The 21276-nt window shown below is 54.0% G+C and overlaps 1 protein-coding gene across 1 annotated transcript; it reads left to right on the top strand.

Moving 5' to 3' along the window:
• The first annotated feature begins 864 nt into the window (after positions 1-864).
• Positions 865-20984, top strand: E2F1 (E2F transcription factor 1). Its single transcript, XM_075571916.1, has 7 exons — positions 865-2396; positions 10339-10429; positions 11742-11961; positions 12494-12646; positions 14325-14439; positions 15251-15458; positions 17959-20984. Exons 1-7 carry the CDS (start codon positions 2163-2165, stop codon positions 18195-18197), a joined length of 1260 nt encoding a protein of 419 aa, XP_075428031.1. The 5' UTR covers positions 865-2162; the 3' UTR covers positions 18198-20984.
• The last annotated feature ends 292 nt before the right edge of the window (positions 20985-21276 follow it).

The raw sequence follows: 21276 nt of genomic DNA on the forward strand, positions 1-21276 counted from the left end.
ACTGACATGGGGGTCTCACAGTGACACAGAGACCACTCTATACTGACATGGGGGTCTCACAGTGACAGAGACCCCTCTATACTGACATGGGGGTCTCACAGTGGCCGAGACCCCTCTATACTGACATTGGGGTCTCACAATGACAGAGACCCCTCTAAACTGACATGGGGGTCTCACAGTGACAGAGACCCCTCTATACTGACATGGGGGTCACACAGAGACCACTCTATACTGACATGGGGGTCTCACAGTGACAGAGACCCCTCTATACTGACATGGGGGTCTCACAGTGGCCGAGACCCCTCTATACTGACATTGGGTCTCACAATGACAGAGACCCCTCTATACTGACATGGGGGTCTCACAGTGACACAGAGACCCCTCTATACTGACATGGGGGTCTCACAGTGACACAGACCCCTCTATACTGACATGGGGGTCTCACAGTGGCACAGACCCCTCTATACCGACACAGGGGTCTCACAGTGACAGACCCCTCTATACTGACATGGGGGTCTCACAGTGACAGACCCCTCTATACTGACATGGGGGTCTCACAGACCCCCTCTAAGTGGCCGGTATGTGTCACTCCCCAGTTAGCCCCCTCACTGCTCTCTAGGAAATGTGCATTTCCCTGTCAGCAACCGGTGGTCACGCCCACCTCCCCGTTTCTTCCTCCAATCAGCAGCCTTGTTGTCGTCTACCCTCCGCGCTGATTGGTTCCCCCGCCCCTCCCTTACCCCCTCTTACCCTTTTCCCGCCCTCCCGGTTTGAAAACCCTGCCAGCCAACGGCGGCTCCCGGCTTCCTCTGACGTCACCGCCGGCCTACCAATAGGCAACCGAGGCCCATGACGCGAGCGGTGGTTTTTCGCGGCAAAACAAGGGAATTTGGCGCGCAAATTGGGGCCAAGCGCTGGGCCGGCCGGAGATCAGCTGGGGAGGCGCACAGCGGGCACCGAGGGTCACCGGACACCGGGGCTGCCCCCTCCCCCCAGGACATGGCTCCACCAGGGGGCTCACCTGCCTTATACAGGAGGGGACACGGGAAATCCCATTGATCCTGGGAAATCCCATTGGTTCTGGCCTCTGACCCTATAAGAAAGGACAGCAACTGCTTGTATCTTTTTATTGCTCATCTGCAGCATTGCAAGGGTCTCCTTTTTATTTTTATATATATATATTTATATATATCATCCCTTTAATTACTTTAAAATCGAATTAATTATCTGCATTCATAGATATATCATCTCTATCTATAGATCATCTTGGTCTTGGCAAGAATTACCTAAAAAAGTGCATTATTATTATTTTTTAAATGCGCTTGCTTTCATTTTATTTAATATTAATGGCAGTCGGGCATTACCCAAGATACTTTTATTTAATGCACTCGCGGCGGTGCGTTTTTGTATAGGTAACCGGGCCTGTTTGTTACTTGGCTGTTTTTCCTGCGCTCGCCCCTAACGTTCTTGTTTTTTTTATTATTATTTTTGGGGGGTAGGGGTTGGAAAGTGCGACAGAGTTTTAGATCCTGCGCTGTAAATCTATATTGTTGCGTTTACATTTTTTGTTCTTGGAAGGGCCTGCACCCTGTGTTTTTTTTTTTGGCGGGGGGTTTATTTACAAGTTCGTTGCATTGCTTCCGTGTCACGTGGAATATAATATATATTTGCAGGACAACAATTATCTTCATCCTTTTTGTTATGGTGATCGTGTCTTTGGATTTCCCGTAACCCTTCATCCCAGTGGATCAAAACCAACGCAGCCAAGATCCTGCAGATCAACCCTAAATCCATCTACACTTTTTATGGGAAGACTCATATCTAAAGGATAATTTCCATTCGTTATTTTTTTTTTTTTTTTTTTGCAGTGGTCTAATGTAACCTGTTTATCGGATTTGTGCATTCGGGACGGTGGAATCCTTTTAAAATCCTAAATCCTTGTTTTACCTAAGAAGCTGCAATACCTTTTTAATGGACCCCAACACTAGATTTCTTTTGCACAGGCGCTATCCGCACAAAGTTTTTAGGATCTGTATGGGACCCTCTGGTATTTGGCTACCGTTCGCCAAGATTGTTGGATAATTTTGGGGGTTTGGGCCACCATGGAAGCTGCACGGACTACGGGACTGAAGGAATAACCCCCTTTTCCCGCCCCACCCATCATGTCTCAGGAGTTTGGGGTGTCTTATGGCTGTGCTGACGGAGACTTGGGGGCGCTTTGGGAAACGGGGACTTTTCACCTGGCGGACCAACAGATTGTAATCATCTCCACCCCTGATGTGCCAGAAGCCTCGAGAAACCCGGGGCTCAGCGAGGCCGAGCTGATGCTGTTTGCCACCCCGCAGGGGCCGGGAGTGGGGTGTGCGGGGCAGAGACCTGCCCTCGGACGCCCGCCGGTAATATGGAAGGGCCCAAATTTGGCCATCGACGCCTCCGTGGCCTCATAGCGCTGACTGCGTCTTTAGCGTTGTACGTTGGGATATTATGGGTCCGGGGGTCCTTACCCTGCAACTGTCTTGATCTAGTTTTTGGGGGGCAGGGAGGTAATGGGGTTCTCCTAATCTCACCAGGAAAGCTGGACTCCTAGAAGCTTTGTGTGTCAGGCTGGTCTAGCAGGGATGGGGTTAATCTCGGAGGCTGGGATGTCCCTTATTAACTGGGGGGACCTTGTTTTGACAGGTTATCTATATTATAGGGACTGCACCCCCTGATTTGATGGAACAGTTCAGTTTGTATGGGAATATAGACACCTTGTTATATACACACACCTGCCTATAGATCTCTCAATGTAAATGCACATAGGTCTTTCCCAGCAGTGTAGAGAAGGTGTTGTGTGTCTGAGTGCTTTCCTTAGCTCAGTGGGACGTCACCTTTTTTTTTTTTATAATTGGGGTGTGCTTGATGCCAACGCGTTCACTTGGTCACCCCTTTCCTGCCAGATAAGCCGGCCCCAAACAGGGCTGAAGCAGTCGCAGGCCTTGTTTTAATGGCTCGTCCGGCGGGTAAATGGGACTTTAATAGGGTTTTTGGTGCAAAAAGCCCCATTGTATTCTGGCTTTTAAAGCGGTGTCGGAAAGGGCTGTGTCGCTGAGCGCTTTCATTTTATTGTGTGTACTCTGTTGAGCCGGGCGGTGTGGCTCATAGAATTGTCTTGTCCCTACAAAAAACCCTATTGTAAATTGTGATATTTTACCCCTGTGGGGCCTAAGAATATATTCCCAAACTAGTGATGTTGGGGGTAGAAGTTAGGCTGCCAATAGTGGGGGTGGATGTTATGTTGGCAATGGTGGGTGTACAGGTTAGGCTGGCAATATTGGGATTGGGAGTAAGGCTAGCATGATTGGGGAGTAAGGCTAGCGTTGTTTGGATTGGGGGGTGCAGCTGGCAATGTTGGAATTGGGGGTACGGCTAGCGTTGTTGGGATTGGGGGGGTTAAGGCTGGCCATATTGGGGGTAAGGCTGGCAGTGTTGGAATTGGAGTAAGGCTAACATGATTGGGGGTAAGGCTAGCATTGTTGGGATTGGGGGGTAAGGCTGGCGTTGTTGGGATTGGGGGGTAAGGCGGGCGTTTGTTGGGGGTAAGGCTGGCAATGTGGGAATTAGGGGTAAGGCTGGCATTGTTGGGATTGTGGGGTAAAGCTGGGATTGGGGGGTAAGGCTGGCAGTGTTGGGATTGGTGGGTTAAGGCTGGCATTGTGGGGTAAGGCTGGCAGTGTTGGGATTGGGGGGCAAGGCTGGCATTGTGGGGTAAGGCTGGCAGTGTTGGGATTGGTGGGTTAAGGCTGGCATTGTGGGGTAAGGCTGGCAGTGTTGGGATTGGGGGGCAAGGCTGGCATTGTGGGGTAAGGCTGGCAGTGTTGGGATTGGGGGGCAAGGCTGGCATTGTGGGGTAAGGCTGGCAGTGTTGGGATTGAGGGGTTAAGGCTGGCATTGTGGGGTAAGGCTGGCAGTGTTGGCATTGGGGGGCAAGGCTGGCATTGTGGGGTAAGGCTGGCAGTGTTGGCATTGGGGGGCAAGGCTGGCATTGTGGGGTAAGGCTGGCAGTGTTGGGATTGGGGGGGTAAGGCTGGCATTGGGGGGCAAGGCTGGCAGTGTTGGCATTGGGGGGCAAGGCTGGCAGTGTTGGCATTGGGGGGCAAGGCTGGCATTGTTTGTGGTAGACTGAACCAAGTCTGTATTCTGCCGGTTAAATCCAGCTGACCGATTTGCCTTATACACCCGGCTCGCTGGGAAAACCTCTCCCCTGGGTTTCTGGCACCTGAAGTGGGTTGATGGGACGTTTATTAGGGTGTGCTGGATGCCAGGGGCCCTGTTGTTGCTAGACCGGTCTGTAAAGCAGAGGGGTTAGAAAGCGCGCGTTGTCTTTAGCCGGGCGCCCCCGGGAAGGAGCCGGCGGGACGGGCTGGAGGTGTGCTCCCGCCTACGCTGCTAACCTGGGAAACCTGTATGGGACGGGGTGGGGGAACGCCGCTGAGCAGCTGTGAGCGCACCGGGGGAGGGGTTAACCCCTTGCGTGTGTCCTTGGGACGTTTGCCATTGCGTCCTGGGGACCCGTGACGTAACTACCGCAATTTTTCTAGAGCAGATTGCGCTGTGATGCGCAGAACGCGATTCGCAACAAAGTGGGACGGAAGCGCGGCGGCTCTGCTGTGCTGTCATCTGCGGCAGAGCTCGGCGCGGTTACATGATCGCGGGAGGGGTGGTGTCGCAGCCGCCGGCATCCAAGGGGTTAAAGGGGCAGTCTCACTATGACCAAAGTGACATGTTTAACGGGTCAGTCCCTCCTAGGGCCACAGTGTACTAATGGCAGTGACATGGTTAAGGGGTCAGTCCCTCCTAGGGCCACAGTGTACTAATGGCAGTGACAGGGTTAAGGGGTCAGTCCCTCCTAGGGTCACAGTGTACTAATGGCAGTGACATGGTTAAGGGATCAGTCCCTCCTAGGGTCACAGTGTACTAATGGCAGTGACATGGTTAAGGGGGCAGTCCCTCCTAGGGCCACAGTGTACTAATGGCAGTGACAGGGTTAAGGGGTCCGTCCCACCTAGGGCCACAGTGTACTAATGGCAGTGACATGGTTAAGGGGTCAGTCCCTCCTAGGGCCACAGTGTACTAATGGCAGTGACATGGTTAAGGGGTCAGTCCCTCCTAGGGTCACAGTGTACTAATGGCAGTGACATGGTTAAGGGGGCAGTCCCTTCTAGGGCCACAGTGTGCTACTGGCAGTGACGGGGTTAAGGGGTCAATCCCTCCTAGGGTCACAGTGTGCTACTGGCAGTGACGGGGTTAAGGGGTCAGTCCCTCCTAGGGTCACAGTGTGCTACTGGCAGTGACGGGGTTAAGGGCACGTAGCAGGCACGGAGAAAACCTTACAGCAAATAACACTGCCAGGTCTGCGCCCTGCCCTTCCCCATTATCTCTTGGCATGCAGTGCTTCCACTGCAGCAGGGGATTCTGGGTAATGACCTGCAAGTGAGCACACAGTTTCGCCTTTTGCTTCACATCCATTGTAACATGGGAGCCCTATAAACCTCTGCCTGCCGCATTACAGAACTTGGCAGCACAGCCTGGGATGAAGTGCAGAGCCAGTAACCCTACTCACAGCCGGTTGTTTAAATGTTTAAGTAATGTATTAATACATTACATGGTTTTTTTTTACGGGTAAAGATAACGCTTTGACAAACGCCGCCCTCGCACCCCGTGTGAACATGGGTACGTTTCTATTTTCTTCTGCTCCCGTGTCCTTCGCGATCTGAAGGGTCGGCATGCTCCTCCTCTTTATCTGTTTGGCGAGCTGCAGGCGCAGAAGATTAAAACAAAGCCGCAGAGGTGGTAAAGGGTCAAATGTACCTTTTTATATATTCCTGTTGATGACGACTAGTCTGATCGCAGGAAACTCCGTATTGTGTTAAAAGTGTATCAATGATTCTAAATACTACATTTCACCTATTAACCCTGTCACTGCCATTAGTACACTGTGGCCCTAGGAGGGACTGACCCCTTAACCATGTCACTGCCATTAGTACACTGTGACCCTAGGAGGGACTGACTCCTTAACCATGTCACTGCCATTAGTACACTGTGGCCCTAGGAGGGACTGACCCCATAACCATGTCATTGCCAGTAGTACACTGTGGCCCTAGGAGGGACTGACCCCTTAACCATGTCATTGCCAGTAGTACACTGTGACCCTAGGAGGGACTGACCCCTTAACCATGTCACTGCCATTAGTACACTGTGGCCCTAGGAGGGACTGACCCCTTAACCATGTCACTGCCATTAGTACACTGTGACCCTAGGAGGGACTGACCCCTTAACCATGTCACTGCCATTAGTACACTGTGGCCCTAGGAGGGACTGACCCCTTAACCATGTCATTGCCAGTAGTACACTGTGACCCTAGGAGGGACTGACCCCTTAACCATGTCACTGCCATTAGTACACTGTGGCCTTAGGAGGGACTGACCCCTTAACCATGTCACTGCCATTAGTACACTGTGGCCCTAGGAGGGACTGACCCCTTAACCATGTCACTGCCATTAGTACACTGTGGCCCTAGGAGGGACTGACCCCTTAACCATGTCACTGCCATTAGTACACTGTGGCCCTGGGAGAGACTGACCCCTTAACCATGTCACTGCCATTAGCACACTGTGGCCCTAGGAGGGACTGCCCCCTTAACCATGTCACTGCCATTAGTACACTGTGGCCTTAGGAGGGACTGACCCCTTAACCATGTCACTGCCATTAGTACACTGTGGCCCTAGGAGGGACTGACCCCTTAACCATGTCACTGCCATTAGTACACTGTGGCCCTAGGAGGGACTGACCCCTTAACCATGTCACTGCCATTAGTATACTGTGGCCCTAGGAGGGACTGACCCCTTAACCATGTCACTGCCATTAGTACACTGTGACCCTAGGAGGGACTGATCCGTTAACCATGTCACTGCCATTAGTACACTGTGGCCCTAGGAGAGACTGACCCCTTAACCATGTCACTGCCATTAGTACACTGACCTTAGGAGGGACTGACCCCTTAACCATGTCACTGCCATTAGTACAGTGTGGCCCTGGGAGAGACTGACCCCTTAACCATGTCACTGCCATTAGTGCACTGTGGCCCTAGGAGGGACTGACCCTTTAACCATGTCACTGCCATTAGTACACTGTGACCCTAGGAGGGACTGACCCCTTAACCATGTCACTGTCATTAGTACACTGTGATCCTAGGAGGGACTGACCCCTTAACCATGTCACTGCCATTAGTACACTGTGGCCCTAGGAGGGACTGACCCCTTAACCATGTCACTGCTATTAGTACACTGTGGCCCTAGATTGGACAGACCCCTTAACCATGTCACTGCGATTAGTACACTGTGGCCCTAGGCGGGACTGACCCCTTAACCATGTCACTGCCATTAGAACACTGTGGCCCTAGGAGGGACTGACCCCTTAACCATGTCACTGCCATTAGTACACTGTGGCCCTGGGAGAGACTGACCCCTTAACCATGTCACTGCCATTAGCACACTGTGGCCCTAGGAGGGACTGACCCCTTAACCATGTCACTGCCATTAGTACACTGTGGCCCTGGGAGAGACTGACCCCTTAACCATGTCACTGCCATTAGCACACTGTGGCCCTAGGAGGGACTGCCCCCTTAACCATGTCACTGCCATTAGTACACTGTGGTCTTAGGAGGGACTGACCCCTTAACCATTTACTGCCATTAGCACACTGTGTCCCTAGGAGGGACTGACCCCTTAACCATGTCACTGCCATTAGTACACTGTGGCCCTAGGAGGGACTGACCCCTTAACCATGTCACTGCCATTAGTATACTGTGGCCCTAGGAGGGACTGACCCCTTAACCATGTCACTGCCATTAGTACACTGTGACCCTAGGAGGGACTGATCCGTTAACCATGTCACTGCCATTAGTACACTGTGGCCCTAGGAGAGACTGACCCCTTAACCATGTCACTGCCATTAGTACACTGACCCTAGGAGGGACTGACCCCTTAACCATGTCACTGCCATTAGTACAGTGTGGCCCTGGGAGAGACTGACCCCTTAACCATGTCACTGCCATTAGTGCACTGTGGCCCTAGGAGGGACTGACCCTTTAACCATGTCACTGCCATTAGTACACTGTGACCCTAGGAGGGACTGACCCCTTAACCATGTCACTGTCATTAGTACACTGTGATCCTAGGAGGGACTGACCCCTTAACCCTGTCACTGCTATTAGTACACTGTGCCCCTAGATTGGACAGACCCCTTAACCATGTCACTGCCATTAGTACACTGTGGCCCTAGGCGGGACTGACCCCTTAACCATGTCACTGCCATTAGTACACTGTGGCCCTAGGCGGGACTGACCCCTTAACCCTGTCACTGACATTAGTACACTGTGGCCCTAGGAGGGACTGACCCCTTAACCATGTCACTGCCATTAGTACACTGTGACCCTAGGGGGGACTGACCCCGTAACCATGTCACTGCCATTAGTACACTGTGGCCCTAGGAGGGACTGACCCCTTAACCATGTCACTGCCATTAGTACACTGTGGCCCTAGATGGGACAGACCCCTTAACCATGTCACTGTCATTAGTACACTGTGGCCCTAGGCGGGACTGACCCCTTAACCATGTCACTGCCATTAGTACACAGTGACCCTAGGAGGGACTGACCCCTTAACCATGTCACTGCCATTAGTACACTGTGGCCCTAGGCGGGACTGACCCCTTAACCATGTCACTGCCATTAGTACACTGTGGCCCTAGGAGGGACTGACCCCTTAACCATGTCACTGCCATTAGTACACTGTGGCCCTAGGAGAGACTGACCCCTTAACCACGTCACTGCCATTAGTACACTGTGGCCCTAGGAGGGACTGGCCCCTTAACCATGTCACTGCCATTAGTACACTGTGGCCCTAGATGGGACAGACCCCTTAACCATGTCACTGCCATTAGTACACTGTGGCCCTAGGAGGGACTGACCCCTTAACCATTTCACAGCCATTAGTACACTGTGGCCCTAGGCGGGACAGACCCCTTAACCATGTCACTGTCATTAGTACACAGTGACCCTAGGAGGGACTGACCCCTTAACCATGTCACTGCCATTAGTACACTGTGACCCTAGGAGGGACTGACCCCATAACCATGTCACTGCCATTAGTACACTGTGGCCCTAGGAGAGACTGACCCCTTAACCACGTCACTGCCATTAGTACACTGTGGCCCTAGGAGGGTCTGACCCCTTAACCCCGTCACTGCCATTAGTACACTGTGGCCCTAGATGGGACAGACCCCTTAACCATGTCACTGCCATTAGTACACTGTGGCCCTAGGAGGGACTGACCCCTTAACCATGTCACTGCCATTAGTACACTGTGGCCCTAGGAGGGACTGACCCCTTAACCATGTCACTGCCATTAGTACACTGTGGCCCTAGGAGAGACTGACCCCTTAACCACGTCACTGCCATTAGTACACTGTGGCCCTAGGAGGGTCTGACCCCTTAACCACGTCACTGCCATTAGTACACTGTGGCCCTAGATGGGACAGACCCCTTAACCATGTCACTGCCATTAGTATACTGTGGCCCTAGGAGGGACTGACCCCTTAACCATTTCACAGCCATTAGTACACTGTGGCCCTAGGAGGGACTGACCCCTTAACCATGTCACTGCCATTAGTACACTGTGACCCTAGGAGGGACTGACCACTTAACCATGTCACTGCCATTAGTACACTGTGGCCCTAGGAGGGACTGACCCCTTAACCATGTCACTGCCATTAGTACACTGTGGCCCTAGGAGGGACTGACCCCTTAACCATGTCACTGCCATTAGTACACTGTGGCCCTAGGAGGGACTGACCCCATTACCATGTCACTGCCATTAGTACACTGTGGCCCTGGGAGGGACTGACCCCTTAACCATGTCACTGCCATTAGTACACTGTGGCTCTAGATGGGACAGACCCCTTAACCATGTCACTGCCATTAGTACACTGTGGCTCTAGATGGGACAGACCCCTTAACCATGTCACTGCCATTAGTACACTGTGGCCCTAGATGGGACAGACCCCTTAACCATGTCACTGCCATTAGTACACTGTGGCCCTAGGCGGGACTGACCCCTTAACCATGTCACTGCCATTAGTACACTGTGGCCCTAGGAGGGACTGACCCCTTAACCATGTCACTGCCATTAGTACACTGTGGCCCTAGGAGGGACTGACCCCAGGATATAAAGATGAACCCCAGAGCTCTCGTGGCTGACATGGTGCGTGCTGTTTAGCGATTACTCCTGTGTCTTCCAGGTTAAGCGGAAGTTAAATTTGGAAGCGGGACACGGGTACGTCCAGGAGGGACTGCAGACGCCACGTGGGAAATCCCGGAATCCGGTGAAAGGTTCGGGAAATCTTCTTTACCAATAAACCTGTGCTCACACACTCGCCCTCATGAGCAGGGCCCTCAGTATCTTTTAATTATGGTTGACATGCATTTGTTTGTACTCTGTCGTGTGTGTGTATACAAAAATAATCCGTCTTCAGCCCGTGTCTCCCCACTGCTGGATGAAGCCTCCCCAGTGGTCTCCCAGGACCTGCGGTTACAGCCTCTCTTCTCCACGTCGCTCCCACACATTCCCTCATCCCATCCTCTCCAGCCCGGGTCTCCCCGCTGCTGGATGAAGCCTCCCCAGTGATCTCCCAGGTCCTGCGGTTACAGCCTCTCTTCTCCACGTCGCTCCCACACATTCCCTCATCCCATCCTCCCGTCTCACTTTTGGTCGTTGTCTTGGTCTTTTCATCTCTTGGAATCCAGTTGAGTTCCATCTTTGTCCAACGATGGCCGTTCCTTCTTGCGATATGTCCGTCCCATCGCCAACTTGTTTCCCCTTGGGACGCAAGAGAAAGATGCACCCGCTCTACCTAATGTGACCAAAGCGGTCATAGAAACAGGCCGGTGCAATAGGGCAAGGGGATAAGTATCAAACACAGAGAAGAACACTGTATGAAGTAAAGACACTAACGTACAGATAAGGCCCTATATATAATGCACTCAAGGTCTGTGGGAGAGAGTACCCTACTGAGTGAATAATTGCAGTACAAAGGAGATAGTCTGGACCAAGTAGTATGGGTAAATTGTTTATTAAAATACTTTATTGAGAATAAACTATGAAGCAAAGGCGAAACGTACGTCAGAGGGCGTCATGACCGCGTTCTTCTGTGTGTTTTGATATTTTTCCCCTTGGGACGTCAGACTTTTTTGTGTGTGGTGTGTATGAATACACAAACGCAATCAGCCCGGGTCACTGCTGGATGAAGCCTCCCCAGTGATCTCCCAGGTCCTGCAGTTACAGCCTCTCTTCTCCACGTCGCTCCCACACATTCCCTCATCCCATCCTCCCATCTTGCTTTTTGGTCGTCGTCTTGGTCTTTTGATAACCCTGGGAAGTATAGGTGGGCGGGCCAGACTTATCGCAAGGAGAAATGACCATCGTTGGACAGGGATGGTACCCAACTGGATTTCAAAGGGTGTCAAAAAGACTGTCTGTACCAATGCATGTAAATGTGTCTACAGTACATCTGTCTTTGCACACACGCTTGTAGAAAAATACCCCTTCTGAGTATTTGGGATGGGAGGTTTAATACCCAGAGGCAGCATACAGAGTTACGAGGGGGTCCGTCCTCGCCCCCTAATGTGTCCTCTGTCTGTGCAGCGGCGAAGTCCCCGGGGGAGAGGTCTCGCTACGAGACGTCCCTGAACCTGACCACCAAGCGCTTCCTGGAGCTGCTGAGCCAGTCTCCGGATGGGGTGGTGGATCTGAATTGGGCGGCGCAGGTTCTGAACGTGCAGAAGAGACGGATCTACGACATCACCAACGTGCTGGAGGGGATCCACTTGATCACCAAGAAATCCAAGAACCACATCCAGTGGCTGTGAGTGTGGGGGCGGGTCTGAGTTTGGGGCAGGGGCCTATGAGTGTGTGGGATGCGGGTCCGAGATTGTGGGGGAGGGGGAGGGGCTCTCCTCTAGATTTATATATGGGGGCCCCCCAACGTGTTAACCCCTCAGTTTCTCGATCACTCTGTCCCATCTACCTCTTGAGCATGTGCTCCCACCCCCATATGTTGAGTTTCCTCTCCCGTCTCTCTCCTCCTCCCCTTCTCTCTCCTCATCTCCCTGCTCTCTCCTCCTCTCTCCTGCTCTCTCCTCATCTCCCTGCTCTCTCCTCATCTCCCTGCTCTCCTCCTCTCTCCTGCTCTCTCCTCCTCCTCTCCCTGCTCTCTCCTCCTCCCCATCGCGCGTTTCCTCCGCACACGGTTCGCCTCCTGCGTGTGTGATCCGTGTCCCCTTGGTTCGTTCTGTCCCACAGTGATGGATAAGTGGGTGACGCTGGTTTGCACGTCGCTGTTGTTGTGGTTTTGTGGGTTTTTTTTAGACCGCAAGCTCTGTGTCCCTCTCTCTCAGGGGTAACCAGTCCGGGGTGGAGTCCAGCACCAAGTACCAGCTGCTGGTCAAGGATTGCCACAACCTGCAGGCGTCCGAGAGCCGGCTGGACGAGCTGCTTCACATGTGCACCACGCAGCTCCGGCTGCTCACGGAGGAGTCGGCCAGTCAACAATATCCTTTTGTGGGTGCGATGAACCCCCCCCTCCCTTCCCCCCATGGGGAACCCCCCCTCCCTTCCCCCCATGGGGAACCCCCCCTCCCTTCCCCCCATGGGGAACCCCCCCCCCCCCCCCACCTCCGGTTAATCGGCCCAGGTTTTGGGAACGACCAAGGAACTGAAACACGGGAGGGATTTCAGCTCCTCTCATTTATAGTGTTGAGCAGGACCTTTTGACAAGTTCGGGGCCTGGCCCCTCTTCCTCCCGCCCCCTCTTGCGGTGGGGTGCCCCCTCTTCCCCCGGTGAAGTTGATACCAGATTAATTGCACCCAGTTATTTCCAAGGCAATTTATCTAAAGCAGCCACTTTGAGTGCGATCCCACTCGTTAGTTGGACTAGCCCCATAACCGGGACCCCGCGGACCCTATAACGGCCCCATAACCGGGACCCTGCGGACCCTATAACGGCCCCATAACCGGGACCCTGCGGACCCTATAACGGCCCCATAACCGGGACCCTGCGGACCCTATAACGGCCCCATAACCGGGACCCTGCGGACCCTATAACGGCCCCATAACTGAGACCCTGTAACGGCCCCATAATCGAGACCCTGCGGACCCTATAACGGCCCCATAACCGGGACCCTGCGGACCCTATAACGGCCCCATACCCGCTACCCTGCGGACCCTATAACGGCCCCATAACCGGGACCCTGCGGACCCTATAACGGCCCCATACCCGCTACCCTGCGGACCCTATAACTGTTCCATACCCGCTACCCACAGACCCTATAACGGTCCCATACCCGCTACCCACAGACCCTATAACGGTTGCATACCCGCTACCCTGCGGACCCTATAACTGTTCCATACCCGCTACCCACAGACCCTATAACGGTCCCATACCCGCTACCCACAGACCCTATAACGGTTGCATACCCGGAACCCTCCGACGTGACGTTGATGCACACTGCAGACCCTTCTCCAGTCCCCTACAGACGTGTCGCACACCCGTCCCGTCATGTGACGCCGACTGTCACCCGGTGACCCGTGAAGTCTGCTCTTCCAATAGCAACTATTGCCCTGACCCCGCCCCGGCTTCTCACCGCGTCACAGACAGGACCCTATAATCCCGCGTGCCACACGGTGACACACCCAGAACCGCTCCCCTGTCCCTCCCTGAAGCGGCTGCTGCTTCCCCTTGCACAGCACAGGCTTGTCCTATCAGCGGCAAAGATATGACGGGTTTGTGCTACTCCGTGGGATGCAGCAGCCACTCTACGTATGTTATAAAGAGGTCTTCCCTGTACAGTACAGCAATGTCTGTCTCGCTACCTCTAGGCTTTTTGCCCCTGCTTATTTTAACTTTTTTAGTCCTAAATATTGATCCAAACGCTGAGACTCTTTGACATCTGCATGGGGATCAGCTCTGTGCTGCCTGCTGGGGGTGCAACAAAGGGAGGGTAAATGGGAGTTGCCGTGTGCACTCCCTACTGCAGGTTTCTGGCCCTTTTGCAAATCTAAATATAAATAAAGGTTGGTAATCTGATTTATAGGGTGTGGCGCTGTGCGCGTAGGTCATTTTTTGGGAGGGGGCGCTACACTTTTTATGAATGCAGCGTATAGGAGGGGTGTGTGGCCGTGACGGTGTTAAGCATTGGCTGCTCTGCGTGGCCCTTAACCCCGACGCACTTTAGGGTATGTGACCTGTCAGGACCTGCGCAGCATCGCTGACCCCTCGGAGCGTATGTTGATGGTCATCAAGGCGCCGCCCGAAACGCAGATGCAGGTGTCGGACCCCACCGAGGTGAGCGGGGGGGGGGGGGAGAGCGGGAGGAAGCGGGGTTCCTGTGTGGACACTCTAATCCAGGCTTCGGGGCCTTCCAGTTGAAAATTCCGTCAAAGGGAAAAACAGCTGGGAAATAAAATATTTGCACAGCAGCGGGGTCCCTGGGGTGCGGGGCCCCTTTGCACAGCAGCGGGGTGCGGGGCCCCTTTGCACAGCAGCGGGGTCCCTGGGGTGCGGGGCCTCTTTGCACAGCAGCGGGGTCCCTGGGGTGCGGGGCCCCTTTGCACAGCAGCGGGGTCCCTGGGGTGCGGCGGCCCCTTTGCACAGCAGCGGGGTCCCTGGGGTGCGGGGCCCCTTTGCACAGCAGCGGGGTCCCTGGGGTGCGGCGGCCCCTTTGCACAGGTGCGGGGGCCCCTTTGCACAGCAGCGGGGTCCCTGGGGTGCGGCGGCCCCTTTGCACAGCAGCGGGGTGCGGGGCCCCTTTGCACAGCAGCGGGGCCCCTGGGGTGCGGCGGCCCCTTTGCACAGCAGCGGGGTCCTTGGGGTGCGGGGTCCCTGGGGTGCGGGGCCCCTTTGCACAGCAGCGGGGTCCTTGGGGTGCGGGGTCCCTGGGGTGCGGGGCCTCTGCACAGCTGCGGGGTCCCTGGGGTGTGGTGCCCCTTTGCACAGCAGCGGGGCCCCTTTGCACAGCAGCGGGGTGCGGGGCCCCTTTGCACAGCAGCGGGGTGTGGTGCCCCTTTGCACAGCAGCGGGGTCCCTGGGGTGCGGCCGTGGAGGGGTTAATTTGTCCCCCCGGGAGACTGATTACTTTGCGTTTCTTTTCCGCCAGGCGCTGCAGATATCGCTGAAAAGCAGCCGCGGCCCCATCGACGTGTTTCTCTGCCCCGATGACACCTCCGGGGCGGGCAGCCCCGTCAAAAGCCCCGCAAAGCCGGCCCCCGCCCCGCACTCGCCGGCCCCCCTGGTGGGCAGTATGGGGTCCCCCATTCTCAACACTTCCCAGGACATCGGCCTGTGCCTGCTATCCTGCGAGCAAGGTAAGGACCCCCCTCCGACCCCCCTCCCCCCCCCATATCCGACGGGTTAGGGGGAGGCGGGAGGTAATCCTGCACTGAAAGGGTAGTGGATCCATGCAGCATCCTCCCAGCAGAGGTAGTGGAGGTTAATCCAATAGATGCGATCACTGCCGCATGGCGTAGATACCACCCGGTCCCAACCATGGAGGTAAAGAGGGATTTACATCGACTCCACATCGCTGGCCACTGAAGTGGTTACATTCCACACCCCGCCTCGGGGATCCCCCATTTTTATGGCGCCTCCTGCAGGTGCAGCGGGGTATTTTTGGCACTCTCGGGCCTCCTAAAGTGCGTCACTCGCCCTGCGGTCACGTGGCCAGTGTTTTTTAAGCTGCAGCGGGGGATCTATGTCTGCCACGCTCTGCTTCCTGTACAATGTTTGGGTTCTCTGAAGCTGCAGCGTGTACAGCCGAGCCTGCGACGCGGAAGGGCGGGCAGGGTACCCATGCAGGGACAGCTATTACGACTCGTCAGTGTGTGCGCTTCGGTCACTGATTCCGCGGTGTGAAGATGGCCGTTCGAAATGTTCAGGTTCCCTATGGGAACGGGAGGGGGCAGGTTTAGAATTAGGCGGGGGTATTTTGGAGTGGGTGGGATTAGGAATAGGTGGAGGCATTTTGGAGGGGGTGGGATTAGGCAGGGTATCTGACAGGAGGGGGCAGGTTTAGAATTAGGCCGGGGTATTTTGGAGTGGGTGGGATTAGGAATAGGTGGAGGTATTTTGGAGGGGGTGGGATTAGGCAGGGTATCTGACAGGAGGGGGAAGGTTTAGGAGGTGTATTTGAGATGGGGGGGGGGGGGGTTAGGATGGATAGATATTAGGATTGAGGTGTACCTGGGTCGGGATGGGGGTGTAATTAGGAGAGGTATTTTTTAGATGTAGGGGGTGGGATTGGCAGGGGGCATATAAATATAAAATTAGCCGAAGGGCCGGGGCTGCCCCACACAGGCCCTGGGCCGCCAGTTATACAGACAGGGCCGCCAGTTATACAGACAGGGTCGCCAGTTATACAGACAGGGTCGCCAGTTATACAGACAGGGCCGCCAGTTATACAGACAGGGCCGCCAGTTATACAGACAGGGCCGCCAGTTATACAGACAGGGCCGCCAGTTATACAGACAGGGCCGCCAGTTATACAGACAGGGCCGCCAGTTATTGCGCGCCTTCCCCCAAAGCCCGCTGCCCCCCCCCCTCCCCCCCCGGGCCGCCAGTTATACAGACAGGGCTGCCAGTTATTGCGTGCCCACGTTGGTTTTAAACACTGACCTGTCCCGAAGCCACACTCCCAGCTTCTGCGTCCAGCCTAAAACAGGGTTGGCCAACTCCTGTCCTCAAGCGCCACCAACAGGTCAGGTTTTCAGGATATCCCTGCTTCAGCACAGGTGGCTCAGTCTTTCACTGAGCCACTTGTGCTGAAGCTGGGCTATCCTGAAAACCTGACCTGTTGGTGGTGCTTGGACACTGGCGTTGGCCACCTGTGGCCTAAAATACTGCTGGCCTTGTACAGAACTTGAGCCCAATCCTCTCTCTCTATTTCCCGTGCGGAGAACCTGCAAGAACGTGTACAAACCGCTCTGGGAACGACGACCCCACAGGGGAGAGGCGTTTTGATTTGAAATATTACGGGATTTTTAAATGGTGGATCATTTACTAGGGACTAAGAAGTAAACAGTCTCTGGCGTTCCCTTCAGTGGTGTCTTGGGAACCAGAGTTTCTCTTCCCCCCCCCCCCCCCCCCCCGGAGCTGAAAATAGGGGCACCCCCTGCTTCTATACATGCAAAGTGGTTCCTTTTGTTTCTCTGTAATAAGAGCGCATGGGGGGGTGTGTGTTTTTACAAGCTTTACCTAATCGCTTTCCCTGGAATGGTAAACACTGCTCGAGAGATAATGGGGAAGAGCATGCGTTACTACACGAGAAGAATGAAACCAGCCGGATTAAAATAGCCCTTTTTTATACGGTTTGCCAAAGACTGGGGGCGGGGGACGGGACCATGAAGGCGATTTTAAGCCCATGTTTACTAAGCCGTCCTCTGCCATGAAGCGCCTTTCACCCCCTGATGGCAGGTGACTGCTTGCTAAATATGGTCCTTTATAAGCGTGAGCCCCGGAGATGCACACCTGTAAAGATGGCCTCCTACCCATCACCTCCTGGGGAGACAAAATGGCGGCTTGCACCGGCCAACAGGAAGTCGTCGCAGCAGCTTCCTGTTGGCAGGTTTGATGAGGGTTATTTTACATCCAAGCAAGTAAGGGGCGTCCCCTTCTCTGGTAAGTATCGCGGGATCTGGGGGGGTTCGGCCTTTGCACCTGTGAAAGAGGGGGGCGGTGGGGGTAAGAAGACCCCTCCCTAATGTTGCTAAGGACGACGATTACTTTGGAGAGGGGAATTCACTGCGCGTTTAACGGGACGCGGATTAACCTTTTTACATCTTCGCACTTTTTTTTTTCCCCCGTTCGTAGACAGCCTAATGTCCGCCGAGAGCGACTTGCCCCTGGGGTACACGCCCGCCGGTCTCCACCTCTCCCCCGCCGCCCTGCTGGCGGAGCCCCGGGACCCCCTGCCGGACTTTTTGACGGACGAGTTTATCAGCCTGTCGCCGCCCCGCTCGCACGAGTACCACTTCGGGCTGGAGACCAGCGAGGGCGTCAGCGAACTGTTCGACTGCGACTTCAGCGACCTGGCGCCGCTGGATTTCTGAGGCCGCGTGCGGGCGTTGGGGGTGGGGGAGGCGCCATTCCCGCAAGCTTCCCCCCCCCCGTTCTCTTTACTCCAGTGCGACAAAAGGACTGGTCGACCAGGAAGGTGTTAATATTTTGTGTATTCTAATCAACCGCTTTGCGTCCAGATTCGGGGAAAAGGCTCTTAACCCGCGGGTCCTCGTTTAAAGGGTACCCGTGGTAATCATAGCACTTACACCAAGCCGCCAACCGTTTGTTTTTTTTCGCAGTAGCGCCGTGTGATAAATACTCTGCACGTGTCGGGCCTCGTGATGCTGAGGGCGGGGCTGGGGGTTTCCACGCGGCGCGCGGAAAACCGACACGGAAGAATTGAATGCATCATATTGTGTCATCTACCCTCTAACTCCTCTTACCCCATATAACCGCTCCCTGTAACTCCTCTTACCCCATATAACCGCTCCCTCTAACTCCTCTTACCCTATATAACCGCTCCCTGTAACTCCTATTGCCCCATATAACCGCTCCCTGTAACTCCTATTGCCCCATATAACCGCTCCCTGTAACTCCTATTGCCCCATATAACCGCTCCCTGTAACTCCTATTGCCCCATATAACCGCTCCCTGTAACTCCTATTGCCCCATATAACTGCGCCTTTATAAACCCCTATTGCCCCACACAGCCGCTCCCTATAACTCCTTCCCGTGTTGCCGATGGCAGAGCTGACCAGTGCTTTGTGTTCTTCCGACGGGACATTTTTTTGGGGGCCGCAGTAATGGAGAATGGAGATGCGAACCTAAACGGATGAAATGAAAGTGGGGGCTCCATCCCGGCAGAATCCCCCCTCCCCCCCCGGCCAATCTCTCAGCCTTGCACAGGGCTCGCCGGTGCTCCGAGAGAGACCCCAAAGAGAGGATTCCCTGTCTTCAGTGGTTTCACACCTGCACTTGGTCCTGAAGAAGGTGTGACCCAAGGGTAGCCTACTCCTGTCCTCAATTGCAACCAACAGGGTCAGCTTGGAAGGATATCCCTGCTTCAGCACAGGAGGCTCAGTCAGTGGTTCACTCTTTGCCTGAGCCACCTGTGCTTTAGCGGGGATATCCCTAATGTATGGGTGGTCAGCTCCTGGAGGGCACCCAGCAGGTCAGGTTATAAGGATAACCCTGCTTTGGCACAGATGGCTGTCATTGACTGAGCCACCTGTGCTGAAGCAGGGGTCTCCTTATGACCTGGCGGATGGGAGTCGGCCGCCCCCGGACTGTAAGCAGACCGAAACTTTAAATCTTGGTGTGTGCGGTTTTTTTCCCCCAGCTACGTGGACACCTGTTCCTGACACCGGTGAAGTCGTGGGGGTTTCCCTCTGGAAACAAAATGGTGGCCAAAATCTTGGGCCAAAGGGAAGCTGCGACATCATCGGTGCCGGCTTCCCGTAGGGCGGCCGTTTAAAAGCCCCCCGGTTAAAAACCAGGAAGTAATACCGGTAACTTCACCAGTATCTCAGGAAGCCAGGGGTCCCCTGAGCTGGGAACCACAGTTCTGTACGGGAGAACATCATCCAGTTCAAATAAAAATGGAGGTTAGCTAGCGGGGGATTGCTGCCGGTACTATTCCTGGAACTGCGAGCTTAACCTTTTTATTTAACGAATCCAGCGTCTGTAGGTGCGGTACCCCCACCCCCCCACCTGTGTGCGGTACCCCCACCCCCCCACCTGTGTGCGGTACCCCCACCTGTGTGTGTTAGTAGTTTGTAACTAGGAGGGGGTTGTTGGGGAGCGGTTATATGGGTGAGTAGAATTGGTGTGGAGCAGTTATATGGGGCAGGAGGAGGAGATATAGGGAGGGGTAATAGGAGTTATATGGGGTAATTGGAGGAGGTAGAGGGAGCGTTTTATATGGGGTAATAGGAGTTCTAGGGAGAGGTTATATGGGGTAATTGTAGGGGTTATATGGAGTGTTTTGTTTGAGGTGTTATAGGGAGGAGTTGTAGGGAGCGGTTTTATGAAGGGGTTATAGGGAGGGGTGATGCAGTATGGAGCAATAGGGAGAGGTTTTTTAGGAGGTGTTACAGGGAGGTGGTGTAGGCAGTGGCTTTATGGAGGTGTTATAGGGAGGCGTTACATTTGGGTATAGTACATTGTGCATCTCTGCATTATATCAGGTCTCCCTGTTCTGTGCGTTCAATGAAAACAAACCCAGCCAAGATTTTACTGCTGCAACCCCCCCCCCCCCCCCCCCAAATAACCGACTGAACGAGCTTCTTCACGCGTCTCTTTGCCTTGACCACGTAACTCGGCCGACAGGAACTTGAGACCTGCGCCTTTAACCCTTTAGCCACCAGCTATGGCAGGGCTCGAGGGGCCAGCAACAGACCAGGTTTTCAGGATTTCCCTGCTTCAGCACAGGTGGCTCAGTCTTTGACTTAGCCACTAATTGAGCCACCTGTGCTGAAGCGGGGGGGGGGTTCGTCATGGGGCGAGTTGAGAACCCTTGAGCTATGGGGTTACAGGGTGTGACTCCAGCCGCCGGGTTACCATGGCCATTTAAAATATCCCGTGTGTGTTTTTTTTTTTAATTTATACTTTAACCTTGCCAGCAAAAATAGTATTTATGAGTATATCTGTTCTTCGTGCGGCTGCGTCCTCATCTTACGCGTCCCGCTGTCTGCTCGCAGGCGTAGGGCGGAGATCGGGATCAGCGTGCGCCTAGCAAATGAGCTAGCTTAATTTATAAGTGTATATGTATTTCCCGGTTTGCCAATAAAAAACGTCATTTATTTTTTTTTCAGAGGGAAAAAAAAATATTAAAAATCCTGGCGGTGTTTGTCGTATGTTTTTCACGTGCTGCGAATGTTTGAAGCTAAAGTCACTCTTGCGGTCAAATGACCGTGATCTGTTTAAAGTCTGCTGTCCCCCCCGTGAGTTACTCGTAAAAATAATTGTCCCAAAACATTCATTTAATATTTGATTACAGGAACGTAAAAGCATCTTGAAAAGTTTTAGTATATGCAGGCTTTGATTACTTATATTGAAAACTAATTACCTATGCTGTCGATCGATTTTGGTTCTCCCTTTATCGATCAGCAAAGATCCTGTTTCTCAGGG

This window comes from Ascaphus truei, chromosome 15, assembly GCF_040206685.1.
Source record: "Ascaphus truei isolate aAscTru1 chromosome 15, aAscTru1.hap1, whole genome shotgun sequence".
Classification (NCBI taxonomy): Eukaryota; Metazoa; Chordata; class Amphibia; order Anura; family Ascaphidae; genus Ascaphus; species Ascaphus truei.

Excerpts from the sequence above, each read along its gene's own strand:
- E2F1 (XM_075571916.1), top strand. The coding sequence starts at position 2,163 with ATGTCTCAGGAGTTTGGGGTGTCTTATGGCTGTGCTGACGGAGACTTG. Across the intron at positions 11,962-12,493 it reads AAGAACCACATCCAGTGGCT|GGGTAACCAGTCCGGGGTGG; the intron begins GTGAGTGTGGGG and ends CCTCTCTCTCAG. Across the intron at positions 15,459-17,958 it reads CCTGCTATCCTGCGAGCAAG|ACAGCCTAATGTCCGCCGAG; the intron begins GTAAGGACCCCC and ends CCCCGTTCGTAG.